General features: G+C 33.6%; 3 protein-coding genes across 4 annotated transcripts in view; 2 read left to right on the top strand and 1 right to left on the bottom strand.

Annotated features, from left to right (window-relative positions):
- Positions 1-2,640: 2,640 nt before the first annotated feature.
- On the top strand, positions 2,641-6,943 carry LOC119639299 (hypoxia up-regulated protein 1). Its single transcript, XM_038036600.1, has 3 exons — positions 2,641-2,785; positions 2,990-3,370; positions 3,614-6,943. The coding sequence occupies exons 2-3, from the start codon at positions 3,015-3,017 to the stop codon at positions 6,066-6,068; spliced, it is 2,811 nt and encodes a 936-aa protein (XP_037892528.1). The 5' UTR covers positions 2,641-2,785; positions 2,990-3,014; the 3' UTR covers positions 6,069-6,943.
- Positions 6,944-10,880: 3,937 nt separating this feature from the next.
- Positions 10,881-15,925, top strand: part of LOC119644940 — a 24,126-nt gene continuing 19,081 nt past the window's right edge. Inside the window, exon 1 of the mRNA XM_038044687.1 lies at positions 10,881-11,072. The gene's annotated coding sequence lies outside the window, so the exon portion shown is untranslated. The remainder of the gene's footprint in view (positions 11,073-15,925) is intronic.
- On the bottom strand, positions 12,073-14,124 carry LOC119635186 (E3 ubiquitin-protein ligase TRAIP-like). 2 transcript variants are annotated; one of them, XR_005247112.1, is made up of 3 exons: positions 13,681-14,124; positions 12,288-13,606; positions 12,073-12,213 (listed from the first exon to the last, which is right to left on the bottom strand). XR_005247112.1 is itself a non-coding variant. In XM_038030258.1 (2 exons), the coding sequence occupies exons 1-2, from the start codon at positions 13,803-13,805 to the stop codon at positions 12,649-12,651; spliced, it is 1,083 nt and encodes a 360-aa protein (XP_037886186.1). In that variant the 5' UTR covers positions 13,806-14,124; the 3' UTR covers positions 12,073-12,648. The 2 variants fall into 2 exon arrangements, 1 of the variants encoding a protein (XP_037886186.1); XM_038030258.1 differs by having other exon boundaries at positions 12,073-13,606.

Genomic DNA, 15,925 nt, shown 5'->3' with positions numbered 1-15,925 from the left:
CGTGTTGTGACTGGCGATGAAAAGTGGACCCACTACGACAATCTCAAGTACAAAAAGGCATGTATTAAACAAGGAAAATCGCTGAAACGGAATATTCATGGCCTTGACGTTCCTCTGTGCATATGGTGGAATTACAAGAGCGTACTGTATTAGTTGTAGAGCTGCTAAAATCGAATGAAACTGTTACTGCAAAAAAGGCAAAAATAGCGGCTAAAATTTGACGGAAAATGCCATTTTGACCACTCGCTTTAATTGTTATCGACGATACAGTGTTGCAGCTCGAATGGGAAATTCTGCCACATCCGGTCACCAGACATAGTACTTCTTGATTACCGCTTGCTCAGATAGATGCAGCACAGCTTGGGTGGCATTGAGATCCGCAAAGTTAATAAGTTGCGAAAATAGATCAATGAGTGGATCGCTGTCAAACCAATATAAGTTCGCTCGATAAGATATCGCCATGTTGCCAGAAATATGGTAAAAAGTTGTAGAAAATGATGGAAAAATTTTCGTTAATCTATGCTGCACCGATTTTTCTCAACAAATGTCTTTTCCAAGTGAAAAAATGGCAACAACATTTTTGCAAGCACCTAATATTTACGCACCATTGCAACTTTTGTAATCACATTTTTAACATTCTCAAGAAAAAGGGCAACGTATCCCTAGACCAGCTTAAGCAGAATATTAAGGGAGTCAAAGCCATTTTTTTTTGGATACCTTTATAATCGTTCTCTTTTTTTTTTTTTTTTAAAGAACGTTCTTTGAGGCAAGCATATGATGCTATGTGCGGAACTGTTGAAGGAATCTAAATACGAAATCTAAAGTAGAGTGTCATTAAGAGATTTCACAGAACAATTTTCGATAAGTACTAGTGAAAGTTTTAACCAGTTTTCACCAACCCCCAGGCCAATATATATCACGAGATTGATCGCGGATAACTTCAATTTTCCAGAAAAATGCCCGCAATCTCCTAGGAAACGTATCATCTAACCTTTATAAATTTTTCAAAAAATATATATCGCGGCCGGAATGACTTGTTCTTCTTACAAAAACAGAATGAGAATGATTCCAAGCCTCTTTCCCGGAGAAACGATGCAGTAATTAGCTCCGTACCCTTCAAATATTGTGTAAACAAAAAAACTAGTTCTGTAAATTAAATTCATTGAGAAGCCGCTTAAAGACTGCAATGTATTTGCGAGCAAATCTGCGCTTATACGACTGATTGACAGACTTCGAGTGAGGAGAAAAAACGACATCCGTTAAAAGCGTGTAATCTTAACTTCTACTTAATATTTTTCGTTATGAAATGACGAAACGAACAGACGGACAATCCAAATTTGAAACTGTGCATGAATTTATTTACTTTAAGCGGTTTTTGGAAGCTTGCTTCTGCGCGTTTTGATAGTGTTGAACAAAAAATCACATTTTAATGCATTTTAATATTGGATAAGCGAGGGCAATTTTTCCCAATTTTGTGCAAGTACTGAAGCATCATCCATAGAACTTATGTCAAGTTTTTGTAGATTTATTTGCTTGTAGTTTATGAGTAATGAAGAAAAAACTAGTTTTTCATTCTTTGTGAAAAACAGAAATGTTCTCACTTTTCACAGTAATGTAGGCGTGCCCTTCGAGCGATTTGGCTATGGTAACACCTTTAAAAACACAGGATTTTAGAGGTTCTCTTGGTTAAGTTAAACCTTGTGCACGTACTGACAGGACGTTTTTGAGTTTGTTCTTTGTTCTGTGTATTCACCAGACGCATGCATTATAAAGTTAGGCATCTCCCCTTATAATTCTTAGCACAAGGCGGTACGTACGCGTTCCATTTGCCATTATATCGTCCGCATTATACGCGGGCCGGCAAAGGACGCAGCGAAGTGCCGGCCATAAACTTGGGGGCAGTTAGTTGATCAAAGTTTATATACCCCTCATGGTCGCCACCACTCCATGACCCGCGAACAAAGAGAGCCGGGTATGTCGTAAAGTAACAGTTCTTTCATTCTTCATTTACATGCATCAGCCATTACTCTGTTCTTCTGTTTACTTGTAGAAAAATCAAGCTAAACATTTGTTCACTGTGTTGTGTTCTTATCCCTTCCTTCCCATTTCCTTTAAACAATTTCTTTGATATATAACCGAAACGGTACTTAACGTCATTTAAATGCAAAAAAAAAATTAGTTAAATATTCTTTCCCTTTCGAAATAAATGTATAAAAACCTTCGCTCATAAATGTTTACACATAAAAAACTTATGAATATTGATAAGGTAGATAGAGTATATAATTATTAATTCATATATATGAAATTCAATTAGAAAACAATTTAAAAACTGCTATACGAAATTTGCTGCCTATGTATATACGTTTACGATATTCAAGAAAAGTTTTAAGGCATCAACATTTAGTGAATGAATAAAAAGCAATGGTTTCATTTTTACAACAAATAGTTATTTAAGATGAGAGAATAAAATTATCTTCTTCTTTATTACAAATCTTTTTCGATAATTCGCTATAAATGTAAAAATATTTATTTCATATATAGCATATTCGTGATGTTATACATTTTTCTAACATGCATAAATACTAGTTAACGTATAGAAATATTGCGAGTGGGTAACACTGTCCACTGTTTAAGGAACACGTCAGTTGAATTGCTGGCAAGATTTTTTTCTCTTTTCACAGCATTTCTTTATTCTAGAAACATTAATTGATGCTGGAATTACAGAAAAATTATTAAATAAAGAAAACGTATTTAAAAAAATATAAAAAACTTATTTAAAAACAAGGTAAGTTTCAGTTAAGTGATAAAATAAAACTTAGGTATATTTTATGAATTTTATGAAAATAATACCGTGGTCGTCAACGATAAAATTGAAATATTGAAGCAAAATTTCCGGCAAACGACAAACTACGTTTTCTTTCATCTTTCAAAATTTATAATAAAATCAAAAATGCGGACATTTTTCAATTAATCTAAAATGTAATTTCAGAAGGCATTTATTAGTTACTACAAAAATGATGATAAATAAAAAACATCGAGCTTCAAGTTGGTGGTCTTTATTAGTGGTAGTAAGTTTGTGTATCGTGCTATCTACATATATTTGCGAAGTTCAAGCAGCTGCTGTGATGTCCGTTGATCTGGGCTCTGAATGGATGAAGGTTGGCGTTGTCTCGCCTGGAGTGCCCATGGAGATCGCCTTAAATCGTGAATCGAAACGTAAAACGCCAGCTACTCTAGCGTTTCGTGACGAAGTCCGTACATTCGGTGAGGATGCTCTTAGCGTCGGTATACGAGATCCATCATCAGCTTATGGTTATCTAATAGATTTACTTGGCAAAACTATTGATAATCCTATAGTTGATTTGTATAGGTATGTATAAATAAGTCAGTAGATGAAAAGGCCCTTTGGAATTTACAAATTTTATGGCTATATATCCTCATTTTTAATACAAATACTTTCAAATTTTTCTTTCTAAAAAAGAGAGTGTATTTCAATTAAATTTGTAATATCATCATTGTGTTGTTTTCTCGAAAACCACCAATTGAAACTTTCAAAACTGTTTCAAAGAAAGAAATATTTTATATTATTTACATTTTTCATTTTTTCCGACAGAAAACGCTTTCCTTATTATGAAATTATTGGTGATCCCGAACGTAATACGGTTATCTTCAAGAAAAACGATAAAGAACAATTTCTAGTAGAGGAGCTGGTGGCACAAATTTTAATGAAAGCTAAAGAATTCGCCCAAGAGTCTACTCATCAACCTGTAACTGAGGCGGTGCTTACAGTACCAGGATATTTCGGTCAGGCCGAACGTGAAGCGTTACTTGCAGCCGCCCAATTAGCAAATATTAAGGTATTGCAATTAATTAACGACTATACGGCAGTCGCCTTAAATTATGGTGTATTCCATCCATCTGGCATCAATGAGACAGCGCAGTATTATATATTCTACAATATGGGTGCCAGTTCCACTTCGGCTGCTGTGATCAGTTATCAATTAGTAAAAGATAAACATACTAAAGAGAGCCATCCGGTTGTGGAAGTATTAGGTGTGGGGTATGATCGCACTTTGGGCGGCCTGGAGATTCAATTGCGGTTACGAGATTATCTAGCTGACGAATTTAATGCTATGCGTAAAACTAGCACGGATGTAAAAACTTCTCCCAGAGCTTTAGCTAAACTCTTCAAAGAGGCTGGACGCGTCAAAAATGTTTTATCTGCCAATATGGATCATTACGCGCAAATTGAGAACGTCTTAGAAGATCAAGATTTCAAACTGCAAATTTCACGCGAAAAATTAGAAGAGCTATGTGCGGACTTGTGGCCACGCATAATTAAACCTTTGGAACAGGCTTTAGCTCATTCCGGCCTTTCGTTAAATATAATTTCTCAAGTCATTATTTTCGGAGGCAGTACTCGGGTACCCAAAGTTCAAGAGACCATTAAACAGTTCATTAAAGAAGACTTAGGCAAAAGCTTAAATGCCGACGAAGCAGCGGCTATAGGTGCTGTGTATAAGGCAGCTGATTTAGCTACTGGCTTTAAAGTGAAAAAATTCATAGTCAAAGATGCTGCCGTCTTACCCATACATGTGGCTTTTGAGCGTGAAACGGGGAATGGGGCGGAAATAAAACATGTGAAGCGAGTTCTTTTCGGCCTTATGAATTCCTATCCGCAGAAAAAGGTTATTACCTTTAACAAACACACATCAGACTTTAAGTTTCACGTATGCTATGGTGATTTAACTCATTTATCATCAGAAGAACGTTTATTCGTAGGAGCTACGAATATCTCTCTGGTGGAATTGGAGAAAATCAAAGACTTACTGGAAAAGATGTCTAATGAGTCCGTAGAAGCGAAAGGCATTAAAGCCTATTTTGCGTTGGATGATTCAGGCATTTTCCGTTGTACTGGGGTAGAATATGTATACGACAAACAGAAAATAGAAGAGGACGAGGGCACTTTGGCAAAATTGGGCAATACCATAAGCAAACTTTTTTCAAAAGATTCGAAAGAAGAAGAGAAAAAAGCCGAAGACTTTAAAGAAGAAGTAGGCGAGGATGAAAAGATTAAAGAAGAGAAGAGTGAAGAAAAAGTCAACATGGAGAATGAAGATAAACAGAATAAAACAACAGCAGAGAAAAATTTAGACGAGAAAGAAAACAACAAAAAGAATGAAACTGTAAAGATTGTCACTATCAAAGAACCTGTGCAGCATAAGGTAACTTTTCAATTTACGCCACCTTTAACAGGAAAGTCTTACGAACTGTCTTTGGAGAAACTGAACGCCATTAACAAAGCGGAAACTATGCGAAGTCGTTTAGAGTCCTCATTCAATGCTCTTGAGTCTCACATTATTGATATTCAACAAAAGTTAGAGGAAAAGGAATACGCCAGCTGCGTAACATCGGAAGAGAAGCAAAAAATTCTATCAGAATGTTCCGCTATCTCTGATTGGCTTTACGACGATTCGGATAAAACTACCCATGACATGTACGAAACGAAATTAAATGATTTGAAAACGTTAACTAATGTATTTATGGCACGTCACTGGGAGCACGAGGAAAGACCTGAAGCCGTAAAAGCTCTTGAAAATATGATTGACGGAGCTCAGCAATTTTTGGAAAATGCAAAAAATCTAACTAAGGACGCAAATCCTGAACGTGATGTATTCACACAAATTGAAATTGATACTCTTTCGCGTATAATAGATGACACTGTGACCTGGAAAAATGCGGAAGTTGAGGCCCAAAACAAACTTCAACGTCACGAGAAGGTACGTTTAACAGTCAAGGACATAACCGATCATATGGGATCTTTAGATCGGGAAGTCAAATACATGGTGAATAAAATCAAAATTTGGAAGCCAAAACCAAAACCTACCACTAAGAGCGATAAGAAAACGAATAAAAGAAATGAAGAAATGGAGACAGACGAGACGGGATCAGGTTTTGGTAATGAAACTCAATCGGATGATGATTTATCCAGTCAACAATCGCCTGACGAGGACATCAAAGTGAATAGCACAGAACAAAGCACCACAACACCACGCACAGAACTCTAAGGGAGCAAAGTAAAAAGATAAAAGACTGCGTTTAATTAATAAATATCCCGAAGTAGAAAATACCATTTAAAAAAGAAAAGAAATTCCTATGATCTGATTATTATGCTTCTAATTAGTTCTTTTTTTTTTTTTTTTTTTTTCTTTGGATCTTGACTTAAGATACGGCCGTGATACCTAGAGCCGATATGTTAAATGTATTTGAAGATTGTTGAGTTGTTGAAAGTGATGAAAAAAAAAAAAAAAGTTTTGCAAATTTTGGCTGGAAACAAAAAAGGAATGTTATAGAGATAAAATATGATTGAACGTAAAAAAGAAAGTTTATCATGAATTAAAAAGATAAATTCGCTTTTCTAATAAAGCAAGTTAGTTCCTCGGGCTGACTTACATTTTTTTCCTACAAAGAGTTCGAGGAGACCATCATGTAACTTAAAGAAGCTGTAATGGACACCGGCACTGCAGCATTAAAAAATAAAATAAAAAAATAAAAATAAAAAGTAGTTTTTGTCAGGGGAAAAAACAGAAAATTAAGTTTTCCTGGGTAGAGAAAAGGAAAATTTTTGGGCAATTGACGTTTGAAGAGTGAGTTATATACATATTTCTGTTAAAATATTGAATTCGAAAAATTGTGAATAAATACGAACAAAGGAAACTTCTAAAAGCGTATTATTTGAATTGAATCGTTTGAAAATTTCCAAGGAAAAAATCCTTTACATAAAAGAATTATTGACTGCAGTAGTGTTGAAGTGATGAATTATTATTAACGAACATCGATGTCAAATTTTCACTATGGAAAACTAAATGATTCAAATCGTTCTGCCTATAAAAAACTGAAAAAATAACAAAACGAGATATTATTTATTTAAAAAAAGAAAAAAAAAATAAACAAGAAAAAACAAAAAACCGCACACAATCACGGGTTCTGCTGTTTAAATATCCTTCGCATGGTCATGAATCGGGCTTACAACGTGTCTTAATGGATCAATAAACAACACCTATTTTTTTTTTTTTGTATTTCTTTTTATTATTAATCAAAAATTTAAAATTCATAATTTGTAAAAAACTTACAGCTGCGGTGATGCGCATCAACGTGGGTTTGTTTTGGTAAGTTCCATTTTTGGTTTGTTGAATTAAATTAATCTAAATTTTCCCTTATTTGTGTTTACCCTTTTTTTTTTAAATTTTTAAATTTAGGCATTCTTTTTTTTCAAGTCTTGCTAATTAAAAATAATATTCAAAATCTATAATTTGAAAATGATTTCACTTTTTCTCAAAATAAAAATAAATAATAATAATAAACCTTGAATTGAGATAATTTTGTAAATTAATATAATTATTTTTTTGTTTTTTTTTTTACTTAAGTGGTTCGTTTTGTTATCTTTTTTTTTTTTGGGAAAAAATAAATAAAAATGTATTATTATTAAAATTATTAAATTATTGGTGAGACTTTCTTGACGTGACTGAGGGGCGAGGGATAGACATTTTCGATAGGGCATGATGACGGCATTTTTCCCGGTAAAGAAAAATAAATCAAAATTAAATGTAAGCATGTTATTTCAAAATAATGATTCGTTGGTAGCGTAAAGATGAAATATCATGAACCTATTTTCAATTCCTTATTTTTACCCATCCCATCCGTCGAGCCAGGCCTTGGAAAACATGCGTAGCTTTCATTGTATAAATATAAAAAAATTACAGCTTACAAATACGATACAAAGCTAAAAGAACTCCTTAAACCATTTAGCCTGTGACATCTAAAAATTAATTGCTCACCAGACTTGCTATTATTACAAACTTCACATATATGACATGGTATAGCGCAAATCATTTTTAAATATACTTTATCAGAAGTGCGACTACTCATTAATCTATAAAGAATTTTGATTTCCCAAGAATTAAAGAAAATCTCTGATAAGTGTTTAAACTGAAATGTGAGATTTAGTTTATAAAAAAGACGATTGGATTTGATACGCGCAACCTCTTTAAACTCATCATTTAGTTGTTGAAAGATTTGGTTACGAATTGACCATATTGGGCCATTTTTGCATGAAAGTCAGCTTTTTCATTAAAAAAAATTCGCAGTGACCAGGTATCCAAACAAGGTGACAGTCATCCACTTGAGATTCATATAACATACTGTGCATATCAAACACACATTGATTATCTGCATTTGTTTTTATTTATTAGAAGCAGAGCTGACTTACGATCAAAAAATTTTTCGATACTATCAATAAAAGCATAACTGACGACAAGCAATTCAATGAAAGACGTGGATAATTCGTTCATCATTTTGACTTAATCTACTATTTGTACATAATACATTGTGTATATTGAATACAGTCAAAGCTTTTTTGGGAGGCAAGCCTAACTGATTTTTAGTCATAACTTTGATGATATTGCATCCAGATTGACAGTCTTTGAAGGCTTTCTCATAATGTACACGAACAGTTAGGTTGTCATTTAAACTTCTACCAAGAATTCGAAGATTTTACCTGACTAACTTTAGTACCTTTAATAAAGAGCCTGATTTCGCGTTTAGAACGTTTGATAAAATAAATAGTATTTGCTTTGCTGGGGTTAAGATATAAATTAAGATCGGCGTATGCATCGAGTAAAAATATTAGCTTTTATCGAGAAATTATTTACAGCCACTGAAAGAGATGAATGCGCAGATACAATTAGGAATTCATCTACATATTGAAAAATATGAGTTTCGTCATCTTGAAGATCATACAAAGTAGCTGTATATAGATTGAAGAGTATGGGGCTTAAGCAACTACGTCGTGGAATACCCACCACACACTTCAAATTTTTCTGTACTCAATACCAAAACAAGCTTGAATAAAAAATTTAGTATCGACAGACGTCTTTGAAGAGGAATTGAAAAGTTTAAGAGAATTCTACCAAGCTTAATCAAGTTGACAATCATAGGCTTTGCTGATGACCACGGAAAGCATAACTACCATTTAATCAGCAACGAACTGGATACTACACGTTCCCGAATTTTCAGGAAATCTCTCTCCTTGGCCATGAGAATAAGAATCTTTATGAATGCAGCTTTTAGCGAAATGGTTCTGAAGTTGCTTAAATGATTTAAGTTTTTACCTGCCTTAGGATTGGCAACTATTCTAATGGTATAATTTTCAAGGATTAGCAGTTATTAATTGCATGCAAGAGGATAGTTAAGCTTCCCCCCGGACATTGCAATCGTTTCACGGATTTCACACTTGGAAGACTTCCCGCAGTTCAGACACCTGTCATTTTTGTCTTTCCAGAATTTTGACACATGGCTATAACTACCACACTTAAAGCATTGCTTTAAGGTGGGTACGAATTACTCCGTAAGTAGGTTGCAAAAACTGAATTTGACGCTTTGGGGAAAGCTTTCCGCTTAAAATCAATTTTAATACTCGTTGTGGGAATAAACTCTTCCTAATTGTTAGGATTTCTTCTCTGAAACGTAACAGCAAACTTAGCGGGAATACCCCACACAGCTTTTTCGATTACCTCGTCTACGCCACTCATAATTGGGACGTTGCGAATAACTTCGAATTTGTCCGTGAAAGATCACAGAATATACGCTTTTAAATTTTTTTTTTTTTTTCATAATCATTGTTTTGAACAATGTTCTTAGCATTAACAGCAGATCTGAAAAGCAATTTAGCTCTAACCCTGTTAACCACTTTTAGTTCTTGTAAGCCATTAATATTGGAACTTTTTTTATAATCATAAAAGAAAAGATCCGAGTGAATGTTCATACGTTTGTCCTCAGCGTGTTCGCAAGTTTCAACAAAAACTACGAAATAGAATAACGAAATATATTTGGAGTGGCTTTGGCATCCAAATCAGAAGGCTTATTAACTACCTATTTTCTGAACACTATTAAATCATTTGCTTTAGCTACTTCTTTGGGCGTTAAATCAACCTTATCCCCACCCATCCTCAATCTCTTATTACGCTTAGCGGCATTCATAGAAAAATGTTCACAATCATCTCTATCTGTAGTAATTAAATCAGAGGGAAACGGGCTGATATTGTTTTAGCTGTTATCCCGAGGAACACTTATCAAAAATCACAAATACCGTTTGCTAAATGTCGTGTTGCTTCAAGTGTGAATTGCGGTGGAACGATTAGTTCATTTCAAACCAGCCGAGTGATTAAATAATCATTCGGCTTTTTCGTTAATAACTCGTCACTATTTCATCATAATAACTCTCATGCACTCTACTTTTTTTATAATATATCTGTCTTCTTCTTCTTCTGAATTGTCGCTAACTGGCATTTGGTAAGATTAAGATCCATCACACCATAAAATTGAAATGGCGTGCGATTTCAAGAACTGAAAGCATTGCCGTCGCCTGAAAGTCATATAAAGCAAATTGAATTACATTCGTGCTTTTTTCTAGCAATAAATCATTTTCATTACACACATTACACGCTTGTCGAATATATATATTTTTATAATTTATTTAATAATATCTCTAAGTATTCAATATTTTATTTAATTCAGTACATAAATATAATGTACATCAACTCTTTTTTTTTTTTTCCCACGATCTTCTTTTGCTCCAACACCAATAAAAATATATATAATTTTTTTTTACTCTTATTGTTTTGTTTTAGCATAGATACGAAAATATTTTATTTTTAAATTCTAATATTGGCAGTGCCTTAAAGAAACTTATGTGTACCACAAAATAAAATACAATTGGGGGAATTGCGTCATTCGGTTTATGCCAACACATATGTGTGAATAATTTAGCTTACTATGGGGAATACCCAAGTTTTATGAATACTTTTTTCTTTATCTCGTTATACTTTAACCTGAACACAACATTGCATCATTTGTTATTAGTTCTGACTTAAATTGTGTTCTGTTCGTAGCACGCAATAAATAATTTCAGTCAAATTCTTAAAGTTGATGTTCAAAATAAAGGGTTTATTTAATTCCTTAGCGAAATTTCCATTACAATATATATTGGTGATAATTTTTTGCTACTAAAAGAGGTAATAGTATGTTCAATTTACACTCTACATTAATTATATATATATATATATATTTTTTTTTTTTTTTTCTTTTTAATAAAATAATTTGTCTTTGTTTTAGAAAATATGTGACAGGGATTTCATTCACATTTTTTTTTTTTTTTTTGTAGTGTTTTTTAGTGGGAATATATATAAAATTTTTTAAAGTATATGAAATGTATTTTTTATACGATTTTTTTTGCACGGTTACTTTACAAAAAAAAAAAAAAAAAAATGTTGGATGCATTCATTTCCAATTGTAACGAGTGTAGGCTGCATCGATAACTGCGGCAAAAAAGCCGTCACAAGTATAAATGATATAACAGTAAAAATTCAATTTTTTCATTTCCAAAAATATATGCTCGCAAAGTGATACTAGTGTACGATAATCGACTTTAACACTGTCAATAGACTTAAAAGATGGACAAAGGAATGGAAATTTTATAAAATTTTATTAGTCTCTAACTAATAATGCTATTAATAATAAGTTCAATGACAGATGATAGTTAAATTCAGCCAAGTTCGTTTAAAGGAAGCAATTAGTAAATGCATTTGTATTGCAAAGCTCTTACGATTGAATAAATTAAAATTGCTAACCCTCCCCCCCCCCCCCCCCCGACATATTTTGCATTTTGATCGACATAATCAAGCAACATAAGACGATTACTTGGTACAATCGATGTGAGAACTACACGTATATTCCTACGTCGCTTCTCTATCTTTGTTCTCTCATTGTAGACAATTTAAGTAAAAGAATATTAACTGACTTAGAGATAAAAATTTTCTTTGGATGTCACGTATTATTTATCAAACAATTTCTCATATATTTCTTTCTACAAAGTTTTTTTTTTTTTTTTTTTTTCAGTCTTATACACACAACGACACATTGATAAGGGAAGGCGTTAATTTGTGTCTTATATATTTACATCAGATGATATACACATAGTTTCAGTTTGATTATATTACATATTTAAGGTATAAATAAAAGAATTATATTCGTCTTGGAACGAATGTATGATGCGATCACCATCGTCATTGCACTGCTTGCATTGCCATTGTATTTTAATTGATTGCCAAAGATATTTGTATCGAATTTAAGATGAATATGCGAGTTGCATATAAACTGTAAATTTCAGTTTTTATTTATTGTCCAACTATTTGTGAACCATTTTAATTGGTCTTCATATATGTACGTACCAAATAATTTCCTGCAATTTTGCGGCTATTCAGAAATACCTGTATGCATCAAGCGCTTCCAAACCGATGATTGTTGTAGTATTGTTATACGTTACTTTTTACCGATTAAGAATAATATTATGGGGCCTGGTTAAGTCAACTTCTTAATCCGAACTATGGCGATCGACTAGGTGTCTGTATGCTAAATTTCAGCCTTGAATACCAATTTTTGCGGAAAATAAGCTTTTACCAACGGCGGACGGATAGGGTTAGATTGACTCGGGTATTATTACGGAAACTAAGAAATAGATTTAGTTTACTTGGAAATGATTTCAAACGATTTAAATAGACATCATTGTATAATGTTGTTGCAGATCTTTTTTTACTTATACTGTTTAACTAATCGATCGACTTGCTTTTTCGAACGAATACGTATTGGTTTATTTGCGATCTTGCGATCATAAATAGCCATAATTTGACCGTTCTGAGTAAAAACTGCCGCGAATCCGTAACTCCTTAGCTGTGCTTTAGCATAATGATAAAGCGAATTTTTAACGTCGCCTTCTTTGTATTCATAAATACCAATAGAACCGTAGTCCTTGCATTTCTGCAGTTTTTGTTGGTTATTTACAAATTTGTTTCGAGCCTTTATGCGTTTAAACTGCAATTGCAGACATACTGTTTCTGGTGCAGTCCCGGAATTGCAATCAATCTTAAGAACTTCATGGATATCGTTTACAGTTATTTTAACATTCATAGCTGAGGCCAGAGCATATATATTATCGATTAGTGGATAGATCAGTTTATTGAGGGGATATCGTTTCACAATGACAACGTAATCACGAAATTCCTCTTTCACGCAAAGAGATGACGTTTCATCGCACTCATGGGTATCATCATTCAATTTCATAGCAACGTAGCATTGAGCAGTTAACTCTCGCATTCTTTCCATTTCCCGCTGTATGTCGCGATAATTATTTTGCACGATTGAAAAAGTGCTTTGAACGCATGTTTTCACATTACGGCACTCTTTCTGAAAATCATGTAGTTCTTCCCTTTGTACGGCTGAGCAAGTTACTTCGTCCGTCTTAATATGGTTCAGTTCCTTTATTAATTTATGTACTTTCTCGTTAGATACAGTGTATTGTTCTTGCATGTAGAGGAAATTTTTTTCACTATCACGCAGCTGATCCCGCAATTCCTTTAATTCGATTTCATAGCTTTGCAGTTTTGCTCTTCGTTCATTTGCCATTCCTGAAGATATATAATTCTCCTCGAAATTGAGGAAGACTTTTTCCATCGAAATGAACACAAATCGACAATCAGGACAATTACTGGATCTAAAATAAAATATGGAACACCATAGAAAACCATTTACTGTTTGCTCAAATTATATTAAGGAAAAGTACAGTGCCTTAGTTTCCAATCTTCAATGCATTGTGCATGGAATAAATGGCCGCACGTAATAACGTAGATTGTGTCCGATGCAGTAAAACTTTCAATACATATTGAACAGATTACTCCCGATGACGATGACATTTTGGTTTTTTTTTTTTGTCCACAACCTAATGATATTTAATTTATTGATAAATAATACAAAACAAGTAGTAGTAGTGGTAGTAAAAAAGATTGCAAAGCTTAAAAGAAAAACTTGAACTGTACTTAAGTCGGAGAAGTAGTAATACCACGTAATGTTTCATTTCGTGTATCCATGTATTAGATAGAACGAAACAAATGCATTTCATTAGTCGATATACAAGGAAATATTGCTAACTGTAAAATAAGCAAGCGCACCACAATAAATGGTTCTTTCGAAACGTCAAAGTTCCCACTACACATTTAATATAACGAAAAAATAAAACCATTGCGTTACTTGTAGTTGATCAGAAACAAACGTTAACTTTTAATTTTGTCTACTGCAACATATATACATATATATGTCAAAATCCACGTCTGTCATATCGCAATTTTTATTGTGTGCGACCCCAAGAGCCAAATTGAAATACATGATTTTCAAAACTATAAAGCGATGTCAGAAAAACTGTTCTTAGGGGACACAAAATGTATTAGTGAACTTGCAAAACGCAATTCCCAGCATTCAATCGCGCAAAGATAATATTACGTCTCCTTTAAGAAAATTACAAAAATTCCGTTTTCCAGAAATTCGTAATATTGAAGCCATAGGTCCAATTTTATTACGTGTACAATTTAATAGTTCCCTAAATGCCAACACGTTAACAAGATCAGATGTGTTTTGCATTTAAACCATCTATACCAGATAGACTCGAATACATTTTTGGGATTATAAATCGTATGAAATCAGATATCCGTGTAACCTTTATCAAGCGTTTCACTAGACTTAGTCTCGAGAAAAGGTTACGGATTCCTACTTTTTTCGCTGTTTTTTTACGGATCTATCGGACTATGCTTACATAAATTACTGTAGGGTAAAAATAGAATTTTATTTTTCGCCACGTTCGTCAATATGTAAACTGTGACAGATTAGATCATATTCAAAATAATTGTTGCTGTTGCCAGAAGAAGTGATCACATCCGCAATAGCAAGCAAAAAGGTAAATGCCCAAAATGGATCGAAGAAAGTAAAAAAAAAATTCACATTATTACGATTTTCAAGACGAAAAGCTATACGCATCTGCTAAAAATAATCAATACAAATTTTAATAATCTACGATGTTTAAGAATTTACAATGTTCCATTTCCAGTACAACTATTAAAAGTCCAGATAGAGAAATCATCAAAATCCTATTGCCAAAGAAATTCAGGCAAACAGTCAAGTCGAAACAGTCATTTCACTCAAGTACGTTTTCAGCCTTCGAGTTCTTACTTCCTCAGCCGATTAGCACCGAGTCAATTTTTTTTCCTTGACAGCATCAACTCTAATCTTAAGTTATTAAATTTCGCTATAGGTCATAAATCGAGAGATGACGCCTAGGTCGTTACGTGCGTATGCATTAAAGAATCCTTTTCATACTCTACTTGATATATTCATTATAGAAACAACTAACCTCAGCGAACATTTTACAATTCAGTCGGCTTATATCCTGCATATCCAGCATATTCGTCATCAGTATCTACCGTAGTAAGCTAGTTCGTCTTCTCAGTCTTTTGGGCGATACATAGAAGACGCTCTTATCTGGGCCCTCTCCTGTTGTTGGGAGGGAAGATCATTTTGATTCTATTAAAAGTAAACTGCTGTACCCTCTCATCGCCAACATCCATTTCAAGTGCCGCAGTAACAGCGAGACCACTTTTTTTCAACAACGTGAGTCTACGAAATGGACGATACTTGACTTGAGTTTGTTCAACTCAAACAATTCTATCGCATGGTGGGTCCTTGCAAACTTCATTTAGTCGCGCACGTCATAGCCCATTTATTTTGGAAATCAAATCTATCAAAATTCTCCCGTTCAAATTTCTGGCCAGAAACTTATTATTCAGAGAACTTTTCCCCGGAGGTTTTACAGGAGGAAAATCTGATGAAATAAGAAATGCAAGCTATCAGATTTTCCAAGTTGATTTCTAAATTCCAGTTTAGTTAGGTTGTTCCGTGTTCTTATTGTTACAAGGGAAAAAGCCGCTGAGCATTATTTATTTGAAAATCTTGAAACTCATTGTAAGTGTCCATGACAGAATGGAAA

Source organism: Glossina fuscipes, unplaced genomic scaffold, assembly GCF_014805625.2.
Source record: "Glossina fuscipes isolate IAEA_lab_2018 unplaced genomic scaffold, Yale_Gfus_2 0, whole genome shotgun sequence".
Lineage (NCBI taxonomy): Eukaryota > Metazoa > Arthropoda > Insecta > Diptera > Glossinidae > Glossina > Glossina fuscipes.
This window is presented reverse-complemented; position numbering and strand designations above follow the sequence as displayed.

Bases quoted from the DNA above. Each gene is read 5' to 3' on its own strand.
- LOC119635186 (XM_038030258.1), bottom strand. From the start codon at position 13,805: ATGTCATCGTCATCGGGAGTAATCTGTTCAATATGTATTGAAAGTTTT. The intron at 13,607-13,680 runs GCACTGTACTTT...ATTTTATTTTAG, and splicing joins ATTGAAGATTGGAAACTAAG to ATCCAGTAATTGTCCTGATT.
- LOC119639299 (XM_038036600.1), top strand. From the start codon at position 3,015: ATGATGATAAATAAAAAACATCGAGCTTCAAGTTGGTGGTCTTTATTA. The intron at 3,371-3,613 runs GTATGTATAAAT...TTTTTCCGACAG, and splicing joins CCTATAGTTGATTTGTATAG to AAAACGCTTTCCTTATTATG.